This window comes from Pogoniulus pusillus, chromosome 4, assembly GCF_015220805.1.
Source record: "Pogoniulus pusillus isolate bPogPus1 chromosome 4, bPogPus1.pri, whole genome shotgun sequence".
NCBI lineage: Eukaryota > Metazoa > Chordata > Aves > Piciformes > Lybiidae > Pogoniulus > Pogoniulus pusillus.
In genome coordinates, this window is record NC_087267.1 from 33,244,269 (window position 1) to 33,257,715 (window position 13,447).

Here is a 13,447-nt window from a genome sequence, read left to right on the forward strand (position 1 = left end):
ATTAAAACAGGGCTTTCTGATATTCCAGCTTGGTTATCATCTCAGTTTCAGTTGTCTTGTCTTCTCTCACTAAACAGATATGGCTTAGTTATGGTCTCCCAGTTTATAAAGGAGAGGGTTTCAGGTTTTTTCAATGTAAACTAATGCAATTTTGCTACTAATTTTGCCCAGCAAAGAACAATTTTCTGCCATCTGTCATATGTCAGGTATCCAGTTAGTTACTTCTTTTTCTTTTGTTCCCAACATCATAAACATATGAAGTATTTCATCAGTTTGTATCCCAGTCACTGTTAAAATGGAATAGAACTGTTTGAAATGGTAATTTTTGGTATTCTAGGCAGAGTATTTGCTTGTCTTTTGCTGCGTGACAGCTTAGGTATAGGAATGTTTAATTTTATCTATTTCCTTTGAAGGCTCTGGTTGAAAAATGTCAACAGATAATGTCTATTGTCTTTCTTGACTCTCCACATCTTTCTGATACAACATTCAAAGCTCTTGCTGAATGTAAACTTGTCAAGGTCAGCATTGAAGGTTAGTATAATAATTCACAAAATTATTAGCATGATGGATCTTTAAAATTCATCCCAAAAATTTGATACAAATCTTTTGGATGATTTCTGTGGGTATTTGTATCTGAGCCTTAATGTGCGTCAGATGTCTAACTTATATCTTTGTATATTTCAATAGGGAATAACCAAATTACTGACTCAAGTTTTGAATTGATGAGTAAAAGCTGCCTGTACATCAGGCACATACATGTGGCTGATTGCCAGAAGATTACAGATGCTGGTCTGAAGATGATTTCTCCACTGAAGCATATTCTTGTACTAAATGTGGCAGACTGCATAAGGTACTGTATTAAACCCAGATTTCTGCAAACCATTGCAGATGAGTATCAGTGAAGTTATGTGTGCTCATAGTACATCTGTTAGCACATCTTTCAGTTTTAAAAACAAACTCTTAGAATGCTGGTACAGGTATGCTAACATTTAAAAAACTATATTCCATACAAGTAGTTCTTTTGTTCATGTTTTCCAAAATGCAGTCATTATTACCCCAGTTCAAGAAAAAAAAAATCAGCTGTAGATGTAATATTGTTTAATAGCCCAGACATATATTAGTGCTGGAATATGGCTACAATGAAGATTCAGATGCTAACCAAAGGCAATGCCAGTGTCACAGCTCTATTAAAATTGGTATAGAATCATAGAATCAACCAGGTTGGAAGAGACCTCCAAGATCAGCCAGTTCAACCTATCACCCAGCCCTATCCAGCTGACTAGACCATGGCACTAAGTGCCCCATCCAGTCTTTTCTTGAACACCTCCAGGAACGGTGCCTCCACCATCTCCCTGGGCAGCCCATTCCAACGGACAGTCACTCTCTCTGGCAAGAACTTCCTCCTAACATCCAGCCTATATTTGTGAATATTATAAGAATCCTTTAGCTAGTACTAGGATAGAAACACTACTTCTCATTTTTCCCAAGACAACGTTGTAATTCCAGCTGTAGAGGAAGGATAGATGTGACATGAAGACTGTTCTCAGCTTCGGTTGTGTCATGTATCAGTAGATACAAATGAAAGATCTTCCAAAGCTGCACCCTTCTCCCTGTTTTGTGGCTTAGTGATGAAGTCAAGGGTGGGAGGGAACAGAGAAAGCAAAACTTGAAGCATTTCTAAAGGAACAGGCCTATAAATACAAATGAGTTAGAGCTGATGCTTATCTCCAGATTTCTGATGTGAAGTTGTAGAGATTCTGCTTTAGTTTGTGACTGAAGTACTTTTTGTGCCTGTAAAGCTGTTTAAAACTCTGATAACATTGTCTGTAGACGAGCTGAGAAGTGCTAGACTAATACCATGACATCACATTGCTAGTTCAGCTGGGCAGATGGGACAGCTGCTTGCATTTTCTGGTTTAATATTTAGAAGGCTGGGATTTTCCAGGCTGTTAGCCAGATCTTGGACTGAGACTGTGTTTGCACATGTCTACACTCTACCGCTAAAGCATTGCTGAATTACTTTAACAAAACGTTCTAAGTAAGTAGTAAAGCTATTGTAAAACTCTGTACTTGTATTACTGCTTTTGCAGACACCTCTAGAAGTTTTAGCATTAACAATGTTGTAGTTCATATTGTGAGTCAGAAACATGAATTTCTCTTTGACATCAAGGGAAGCAGCATGCTGGTGACAGGATCTTAATAAGAACAGGTGTTGCAATGCTTTAGCCATGTTGGTGCTCTTAATCAGTTCCCTTTTTTCACTGACATTTTATCTTAAGCTATGAGTCAAAGCTTTTCAAATTTAGTCATATGGAAAATACTTTGACAAATGCAAGAGACAGAGCAAAAATAACAACTCAGAATTCTTAGATTACAGGAAGTATTTAGCTATGTGTGAAAACCAAAGAAAGAAATTAACTGATCACTATGATTAGATTTAGGATTAATAGGTGCGTGAGTAAAAAGGTATCTATAACTGATCATAATTATTAGATTTAGAAATAATAAATATGTGAGTAAAAAAGTATGTATAAGTGGGCACAGGCTAGAGTAGTAGCTCATACTCTCAGGACATCTTTCCATTCAAAGTATGTTCATGTATGGTAGTGTCTGGTCTGTGTTCCTGTACAGTTAATCCCTGATTACAGAGTCACAGAATTTCTTAGATTGGAAAAGACCTTCAAAATCATCAAATCCAATCATTAGTTTCACACTGACAAGTCCTTGACTAAACCAAATCCTTCAGCACAATGTCTAATTACTATGAATTGCTATGGTTGGAAAGGACCACCAGGGCCATCCAGTCCAACCTTCATCTCAGCATCCTTAATCACTAGACCATAGCCTCAAGCACCACATCCATTCTTGTTTTAAACACCTCCAGGGATGGTGACTACCACTTCCCTGGGCAGCCTGTCCCAGTGCCTGACCACCCGCTCAGTAAAGAACTTCCTCCAAACATCCAACCTAAACCTCCCGACACAGCTTGAGGCCATTTCCTCTTGTCCTGTGATTAGTAATTTGGGAGAAGAGACCAACTCCAACCTCACTACAGCCTCCTTTTAGGTAGTGGTAGAGGGCAATAAGGTCCCCTCTCAGCCTCCTCTTCTCCAGACTAAACAACCCCAGTTCCCTCAGCCACTCCTCATAGGTCATGTTTTCCAGACCTCTCACCAGCCTCATCACCCTCCTCTGCACCTGCTCCAGTGGTGAGCCTTAGCACTTCTATTCATTGCAGAACTACTTCAGAATTTAAAACATGGCCATTTCAGCCCCCAGGCCCAGTATGGTTGCAGAACATCTGCTTTTTTTTAACTTGGCTATGTTGCCAGGCTCTGTATTCCTTACAGATTTTATGCAACGTAATTGTTCTGAAAGTGTATTTCTTAAATGTATCTATCTGGAATGAAATAGTGCTGCACTGTGAAATAATACCACAGGTGCCACAGTGGTACAGTTATCACACTGATTCACATCTGTAGCTTCTGGTCACACAACGAGTCTCTAGGACTTTGGAATTTGCAGTGATTATTTGTGCTCAATGAACTATGTAAGCTGAGACATGATTCTTTTCTACAGAATCCTGTGATTAATTTTTTATACATTAGGAAACACAGAGTAAATACTGGCAATGCACTGGAACTTGAGTGTACAAAGTGGTGGTAAATATGCAAGAGATGTCAACTGTGTGGAAACACAGAAAATTTTCCAGCCAAGCTGAACAGGTTAGAGAGCTAACACTAACTTCTATCTGCTTAATTTTTATAACTTTTGTGTATGTTGTGAGTTACCAATTTGTGTGTGAAGTATTCAGTTAATTGAGTAAAATAGTCTGAGGAAGAGCACAAGTTAACTCTTCACATGTGTGTACAAAACAACTACTACATACATACACTACCTGTGACTTCTGTGCTGGAAGAGCATTTCTCCTTTAAATGATTTCAGTTCTTTAAATTAACAGAGATATTCAAACTAATATTACTCTGAAGTGTTTAAGCAGGTTCTGATACTTTCTACATATACTTTCCAAGCCCTCTCTTTTGGAGTGCTTTCATATCTGAGTGGTAGAGCTAATGGAAAATCTCATCTCCAACAGACTCTTTTTCAGAAAGTTCTGCTTTTCAGCAATTCCAAAGAGCAGTGTTTTTCTAATCAAGCAATTAATTATTATGGCTACTTTATACCATTATTAATTTCTACTCATCTGACTGCTCGTTAAACTGAGAGACCTGGGCTGTTTAGTCTGGCAAAGAGAATGCTGAGAGGAGACCATATCAACATCTATATATATCTGAGGGGGGACATGAAGGTGAAGGGCTAGGTTCTTTTTGGTGGTGCCCAGTGATAGGGCAAGGAACAATAGGTACAAGCAAGAACACAGGAGGTTCCACCTCAGCATGAAGAGACACTTCTTTATGGTGAGGGTACTGGAAGACTGAAGCAGGATGCCCAGAGAGGATGTGGAGTCTCCTTCTCTGGAAAGGTTTCAAAACCTGCCTGGGTGTGTTCCTGTGTGACTTGCCCTAGGAGATCCTTCTCTGTCAGGGGGTAGGACTCCATCTCTGAAGGTCTCTTCCAACACCTAGCATTCTGTGATCTGTGATACATGCTGCTGAATGCAAATTGTGTGTTGACTTGTCTGGAGTAGAAAAATTCTGTACCATGACTATTGCCTGCGTTTCTCTTCTAGAATCAGTGATGGAGGTGTAAGGCCATTTGTACAAGGATCTTCAGGAGCTAAGCTGAGAGAGCTGAATCTGTCTAATTGTATTCATGTCACTGATGCTTCTATCACAGAAATAGGACAAAGGTACCAAAGTGCAGTATGATATTTTTCATATGTGGTTAGATTTTCGACATAATTCTAATGTTAGTGGTCTGAATATGTTACCAAATAGGTAAAATTATACAGGCAATTGTAGACAGCAAATTGTTAGTAGGTAAATGAGTAGTCCCTGCAGGCACTGCACGTTCCTTAAAATTGATCCATTAAATAAAGGAGAAGCCATGATTGTAAATAGAGAAACCTGTGAAGTCTTGATTTGAAGGGGTAAAAAAAGTGATTAACTTACAGTTTCAAGTGACAAAATTACATTAGAAGATCAGCATGTATAAGAAACATTGTTGTAGACTCAAAAAATCTTGATGTCTGCATGAACAAAAAGCATTCTGCTGCTAAGCTTCAATTCCAGTTCCTCAGAAGTTGTGTTGGATAGCTGAGCAGGTGGATTGAGCACATATCTCAGGTCTTATTTGTATTACAGTGCTTAATTACACAGTAAAACTCAGTTGTCAACACAAGGGGGAACTTTTTTACTGTAAGGGTCACAGACCACTGGAAAAGGCTCCCCGGAGAGGTTGTGGAGTCTCCTTCTTTGAGACTTCCAAGGCCTCTCTGGGTGCATTCCTCTGTGACCTGAGCTGGATTGTCTGGTCCTGCTCTGGCAGGGGGGTTGGACTCGATCTCTTCAGCTTCTGACACCCTGTTTGGTCCTGTGTGATCCATCTACGATCAGTGAGTGCTGGTTTGCAGAACCTGGCAATGTCCTCACTGGCTGTCTACCACTGTTTATGTAGCTGTGACTGGGAGTGGGTATGATCATGAGGTCCTCAATTCTGTCATTGCAGTGAGCTTTAAAATTCTTTTACAAGATATGAGGAATTTGGAGAAGGGGTCAAGTCAAGCATCAACTAATATAAAAAATATCTTTCTCTGTAATATAGCTCCTTGATTTCCATATGTTGATTCAATGTTATTTGCTATTGATGATTTGAACTGCTTATGCTTACCCATGGAAGTGCCTCTGTAAGCTAGGCAGCAAAAGTCAGGTACAATTCAGTAGGTCTAGAGTGTTTCTTTTCATAGGGCCCCTGAAAAAAACTTAGCAAGCTTTATTACAAAAGTGTACTTGTTGTACTACATTTCTGTTACAGAAGTGACAAGGAGACATTTCTGGACATTTCTGACATTTCAGCTCTTCTATTTAATTTAGATGCCATAAACTGACCTACCTAAATTTGTGTCACTGTGAAAATGTGACTGATGCTGGGATTGAAGCTTTGGGAAGTATTTCAGCATTGCTATCCATTGATCTCTCTGGCACCAACATCTCAGATATGGTAAATATGGTTAAAGTGTGAGGAATGTATTTACTGTTTACTTTGGCTTTCTGAAAAAAATGCAGTTATCATTTAGCTAATTTGAGAAATGCAAATGATACAACATTAGCCCAGGTACAGGCAAGACACAGTGAAAGGGAATTCTTATGCTGGGCAATGTTCACATCTGAAAGAAAAACAGAAACCATCAAAGAGAAACAGAAACCATCAAAACCAGAAAGTATGGCTGCTGTGAAACTGATCTGAAAAAAAAATGTTAAACACATGGTTTCTTTGCTCTAGGATTAGACCTAAGTGAGACTAGGGGGGAGGGGAGAAAAGGTATTTTAAAAATTATAAATGTGTAAAAATGGTGGTTTTCATGGACTAAATTTTATGGTGAAGAATCCTGAATGCTGGCTGCAGCAGAGGCACTGCTATACACTGTGCTCTAGGAAATTACTGTGAGTGAAAAAATTGCTTACAAGACACCTTCAATGTGTCAAGAGTCTGGAAAGCAAAACAGTGAGTGTGGGATCCAGGTTGAAAGTCATTGGCCTTCACATTAGATGTTGTTGTTAGGTACTGCCTTATGCACAGATTTCTGAGCCCATTCTGCAGTTTCCTTTACTTGGAATGAGCTGCCTAGAGAGGTGGTGGAGTTGCTGTCCCTAGAGGTGTTCAGGAAAAGATTGGACAAGGCACTTAGTGCCATGGTCTGGTTTTGGGGCAAGCTCTTTTCTTTAAACACAGAAATCTAGCAGAAACCTCACAAAGAAACTATTACACTGATCAAACAGATTCTGACCAAACACTTGATTCTTTGGCTCTAGCACAGAGTTTGTCCAAAAGTAGCTAAAATGTGGAAAAAAAACCCCAAACTATTAAAATGCCTGTTTATTTTATGGAACCCTGAAAAAAAAATAGGATAAATAAAGAGAGTTAAGAAACTGAAGAAGACTTCATTCAGTGTGATCATGTTAAATTTCACATAATTACACCTGAATGAAATTTATGCTGCCTTGAATGCAGTTTCACGATGTTTCAGCATCAATGTTTCCTTTTCCCTTGCCTGCCACAAGTAGGCTTTTAAAAGGCTTTGTTGCTTGTTACTCCAGTTCTCATATAACACAATCCACGACCTTGGCTGTAAGCCGAGCTCTTTTGCTTACGCTGCATTGGTAAGGCTTTCAGCTTTCTCTCTGCCAGAAGACATATAAATTAGCCCAGAAACTGACTATTTATCATTTTTGTAATTTCTGATTGCTAATACTAGCCACAACACTGCTTGCTGTGTTCAAGTATATAATGTTCACACGTGCATAATAAATGCATTTTCTATTTTTAAAACTTCATATGATAAATGGAAATCTAGCAATCTGCTTTCTAACAAGCTACTATTTGTGTGCTCTGTCCAATGGGATGGTGTTCAATAGCTCCAAGTGCAGGGTGCTGCACTTTGGCCACAACAACCCCATGCAGAGATACAGGCTGGGGTCGGAGTGGCTGGAGAGCAGCCAGACAGAGAGGGATCTGGAGATGCTGATTGATACCTGCCTGAACATGAGCCAGCAGTGTGCCCAGGTGGCCAAGAGAGCCAGTGGCATCCTGGCTTGCATCGGGAATGGTGTGGTCAGCAGGAGCAGGGAGGTTGTTCTGCCCCTGTACTCTGCACTGGTTAGACCACACCTTGAGTACTGTGTTCAGTTCTGGGCCCCGCAGTTTAGGAAGGACACTGAGATGCTTGAGCGTGTCCAGAGAAGGGCGACGAGGCTGGTGAGAGGCCTTGAGCACAGCCCTACGAGGAGAGGGAGGCTGAGGGAGCTGGTATTGTTTAGCCTGGAGAAGAGGAGGCTCAGGGGTGACCTTATTGCTGTCTACAACTACCTGAGGGGTGGTTGTGGCCAGAAGGAGGTTGCTTTCTTCTCTCAGGTGGCCAGCACCAGAACGAGAGGATACAGCCTCAGGCTGTGCTAGGGGAGATTTAAGCTCGAGGTGAGGAGAAAGTTTTTCACTGAGAGAGTCACTGGACACTGGAATGGGCTGCCCGGGGAGGTGGTGGAGTCGCCGTCCCTGGGGCAGTTCAAGGCAAGGTTGGACGTGGCACTTGGTGCCATGGTCTAGCCTTGAGCTCTGTGGTAAAGGGTTGGACTTGATGATCTGTGAGGTCTCTTCCAACCCTGATGATACTGTGATACTGTGATTTTATTAGTGTACAGAAGGTGTATTAAGGCCTCTTTCAATGTAGACTTTGTTAGTGTTGCTTCATTAATGTGATAGAGTGCAGAATGCCTTATGTGCAGTGATCAGCACTCTAGTGCTCTGCTTGCAAATACAAGCTGTAAGGCTCATCGCCCTCCTGCAGTCCGTGCAGTGGAGCTCTGCTGGCTTTGCTGTCTTACTAATTCGTATCAAAATAAAGAGTGTGCAACACAGATTTGCACTATGGGGATATTTCCTTTCTGGTTTTTGTTTTCAACAACAGTAGAAGGAAGGAAAGCAGAATTTCCTGTGGTTAGATGATATATACTTAAGGTGAGGAAAAATCCAGGAGTCAGTTGTTTTTAGAGATTTGTGTTCTGACTGTGATTGACTGCCTTGGTGCTATTGATGGATATGGCCTGGACCACCTATCTTCCTGGGACATGAATTAAGTATAGCAGTGTCAGAACATTTGATGAAAGTGTCTTAAGTCAAGCAGGATTTAGAAAGCATAGCAAAAAATAATTAAAGGAATCATTGAAGAAATTTAGGTCTCTCTTGAGTTATTTAGAGCATCCAGTGGTGAACTATGTGTAGTGTAATAATTAGAGGGGGGAAAAAAGAAGCCTAAAACATAAAGAGTAGGTAAAATATTTTTAAAATGGGGAGAACTCTGATACAAAGATAAAAAGAAAATACAAAGTATACAAAGAAATATTTCTCACCTCTGCATTTTCTTCTTTAGTGACAGGCATGAAATTCTCTCTCACAATAACCCAAGCCCACATTCTGTCTTGCAGCTTAAATGCCTCCTCCAGAGCTATCTGTGGTATCAATTAGCTAATCAGTCAGACATTTTCTGAGGATTTGTAATCACTGGGAACTCTGCAGTAGTGGTTGTGTGGATGTATAAACAGTGAGGTCAACTGTCTTTTCTTACGTGTTTGTACTGAATGATCTTTGGATTCTGGCTGGTACTGCAACCTAAGCCATTCTATGATTCTATCATAACTTTTTACTGATATTTTAATAAGATGTTTCTAAATAGGTGTGGGTGATGGAGGATGGGAGGACAATGACCCAGAAGTTGAGTTTTTTCTCAGAAATGAAAAGTGGGAGATACTTCTTAAGATCTATCTTCCCATATTGGAGTCACTTTGAGGTCAATCCATTTGGTTTGGGGTATGAACAGGAAGTAAGATCTGTATGTCTCTGGAACATATAGATACATTACAGATGCTGAACTTTAAGATTCTGAAGAGATATGTGAACAGACATCTCAGAAGAGGTTGAAAATAGTGTAGCACATGGTTATTGTTAGAGAGAGTCTGCAGCTTAAAGGCAGAAACTTGCAGCTTGTGAATATAAACCCCAAAAAGTTGTACTTTGGCATGCCACAGCCTCGGTGGCTTTTGTCTCTATCAACTGAAGCCCTTCACCAGCTGATGTAGTTGATACTAATTTTCTCACCTATAAAAACTATAGTGGGATAATAATAATGTTCTGCAAATGTTTATAGGCTTCATATAATAAAATAAACAGATCAAAAGTGCAAAAATAGGTTGAAAACTGCAGCTGTTGGAGAGGAATAAGAAGTTTCTTTTTAAGTTGTTTAGTAAATGGAAATGGTAATGTGTGTGCTATACAAGAGATGCAGGACAAAGTCTTTCCTTTCTCCGTGGCAAAAAGAGATTGATGCAAGATATGGGGGGTGATTTCTTCATGTGAAAGGGGGAATATGTCTTTGGAGTCACACAGAGTGGGCGATCCTGGTCTATATGTTGCACAGTATTTGTTTTGATAACATAGCCTTCTAGGAGCTCTAATGATAATGTGATAGCTCTGACCATATCTTTAAAGAATGGTGTGAGGTTTAGTATAGACAGTAAATTCTCTAGAAATAGGTCAGTGTCCTGGATGGGGACCTCTGATTATATTTACCAGCAATAACTGCTGGAAAAAAATCAGGAAATCCAGTGAGAGCAGTGATAGCTGGCTCCTTTGTATACATATTGGATCCAAAAATAATAGCTAAAATTTTCATACCGATTAGAGTGTGGAGGGTTTATCTGAAGAGGTTTATTTTTGGAAATGAAAAAGTTTAATGTGCACACATAATAGACAGTTCCTAATGACATTACTTGTCTTCCATTCTTTTCCCTTCTCAAATCTGGAATTAATGAAGTGCCTCAAAGGAGACCTTGATTTTAATTTTTTTTAAAAAGGAAAAGTTCTTTGATTCAGTGTCATTCTAGTCCTAGAAAATGATGACAAATTAATTGAAGCCACAGCTGCATTAGTGGTCCCACAGCAACAATAGCATGATAATATTATTTAATATATAATTGCAAAATGGATTAAACAGAGAAAAATGCAAGAAGAAATTATGTTTGTAAGACCACACCTCCACTATCAGCCTGTGGTGTAAGGAATGCAAGCTCTGATGCAAACCCATTTGGGATATAAGTACAGAATTGTTTTTATTTGGAATAGGAGGGCTTTGCTTTGTACAAACCTGTAACCTGTGGATTTCCATGAAGCTGTTGAAAGTACTGGTCACCACCTGGTTGTATCTGCTGCTAAAAGTGCAGATGTCTTTGTTTGCTTAAGCAGCCAGGATTGGAGAGGTCTTCCACTGTGCCAGTTTTGGGGTTCCTTCAGCCTGTGAGGTTTCAGGAATTTGCAAAATCTGAACTCCAGCTGCACTCTTCCAGGATTATCATGACAGTGTCCACATCTGGACTCCAGACACTCTTTACACATGCTTATTCTTTTGAGATGATGTTTCCTTTCTGTGCAGTGCTGTTCACTGCCTAATTGCAGATAACTTATTAAGCATATGCAGTGAAGCAATACAGTTTTCAGTCATCGGTATGAAGAATAGAATTATTGTGACTATCAGAATGCATTTTACAAAGTCAACACTTAATTCTTCTTCAGATCAGTGAGTTTAGGATCAAAGCATGATCTTGTGTCCTGGTGTACAGGCAGTAAAAATCACAAAGCATCTTTGGATCTTTTTGCACTCCTGAAATAAGAATTTACCGAAGTTTTCACCTCCTTGTTGCCTTGAATGCAGGGGTTTCTCATCCACCTATGAATATAACTGCACCAGTTCAAATGTTGTCTTGTACCACAAGCTGTAGCCTTAAAGCTCTTAATGGTAGGCAAATCATAAAGGCAGCAGTTTAAAGATATTATTTAATTGTAGCAAACTATATTTTGGTCTTAAAAAAAAGAAAATGAAAAAAAAAAGGAAAGTTCTTTCAAAGGTAAATTTAATAGAAGTGTAACTGTATTTTATTTATGAGAGTCTAGTCTGTGTCATGTGGAAGTATTTCATACCATGCTACTTTTCTTCAGCTTCATGCTGAACAAGTAGGAGTATCTGATTTTTTTGTTTTGTTTTGTCTTCTCAATTAAATTATTTCTGGAAAGAATTCTCCTCTCGCATATGTACTTTGAGCAAAATTTGGAGGATAAAGTACATGCATTTTACTGAAGAGAATGTCTGAAAAGGTGCTGTAACTCTTAGGTAGAAGCTTTAATATACAGGCAGAAGAGATTATTGACTGTTTTTAAGATTAATTCTTTTGGATTTTTTTAGGGCTTGAGATCCCTTGGCCAATATGGGAAAATAAAGGATATTGCTATATCAGAGTGTGAAAACATCAGTGATACTGGGATTCAGGTAAGCTTGCACCTCTCTGCTTAGGCTTTCCTTGAAGCCACTCTATTTCTTCATCATCGTCATAATGAATTTTCCATGGCACCACTCCCACTCTAATACAAATGTTTGTCCCTTTTCATTTCTCTAAGGGGATGATCAGAGCTGTGGTACAATCTCCATAAAAGGAATAGATAAGTAAGCAAGAAGCTTGCAGACTGTAAAGGGAATGGCTGAGGGAATATGACTGAGATCTGTTCAATTGCAAGTGGCATGAACATTTGGATAGAGGTCAACTTTTGCTGTTTACTGCCAGGATAAATTCAGGATAAAGAAAAGGAGGTGATTGTTTCCAAATTTCAACTATGGAATTCCCTATCCTTAGCACAGGTTGCATGAAGTGTACCTAAGTCCTTTTGAAGATTTGACAAGTTCAGGATGATTGCATAGATTTTCTGCTTTGTGTTTGAGAACAATGTCTTGTTAGGAGGAGTTGAGGACTTGTGCTCAAACAACAGCACTTCTTCTTGTAACTGAGAGTTGTTCTAAGCATATGTAACAGAAACACCTAGTGTCATGGGTTTTAATTATATCAGTTCCATGCCCGTAAACAGTTGCAGATCACAAGGCTGCAGGTACAGGCAATCCCACCACGCAATCCCAGCCTTCAGCTTCCACATTTTTTCCATTATAAAGCTCTAACAACCATAATTTTATAGCCATTTTATTCACTTCTGTCTGGTGCTATGATTATGGCTCAGAAGCTGCTTCAGTTGTCTCACTACAAAGAGTAAGGTCAAAAACCAGGAGGAATTGGAAGCTACCCTGCTACAGAAAATCCTCTCACTGGTGTGTAGCTATCAATGGCTACAAGCTCTTCAGAAGAGACAGGATAGGAAGAAGAGGTGTTGCCCTCTATGCAAAGAAGTGGATAGAGCATGAAGAGTTGTTGCTAAAGAATAGCCACGAGCAGGTTGAAAGCTTACGGGTAGGTATTAGAGATCAGGACAACAAAGGGAGCCTTGTGGTAGGAGGCTACTACAGGCTGCTTGATTAAGCAGAGCCTATTGATGAAGCCTTTTTACTCCAGCTGGAGGAGACATCACAATCACAGGCTCTCATCCTTCTGGGGGATTTTAATCAACCCAACATCTATTGGAAAAATAGCACAGCTAGCTATAGGCAATCCAGGAGGATCCTGCAGTGCCTAGATGACAACTTCTTAAGACAAGAAATTAACACGAAGGGATGCATTATTGGACCTGTTGGTCACAAATGCAAGTGTAGTCATCAGGAATGTCAAAGTCGAAGGCAGCCTGGGCTGCAGTGATCATGCACTAGTGCAGTTCACTGTCCTAAGGAGTATGAAGCCCATGAAAACCACAGTTCGGACTACATTTTAGGAAAGCAAACATCCAGCTCCTCAAGGAGTTAGTAAATAGGACCCCATGAGAAACAGCCCTCAGGGACAAGGCAGCA

General features: G+C 39.8%; 1 protein-coding gene across 1 annotated transcript in view; it reads left to right on the top strand.

Moving 5' to 3' along the window:
- FBXL13 (F-box and leucine rich repeat protein 13) overlaps positions 1-13,447 on the top strand; it is a 74,107-nt gene that overhangs the window by 44,944 nt on the left and 15,716 nt on the right. The window contains 5 exon segments of the mRNA XM_064142557.1: positions 414-531; positions 688-850; positions 4,691-4,810; positions 5,994-6,120; positions 11,909-11,992. Coding sequence (XP_063998627.1) covers positions 414-531; positions 688-850; positions 4,691-4,810; positions 5,994-6,120; positions 11,909-11,992 — 612 coding nt within the window.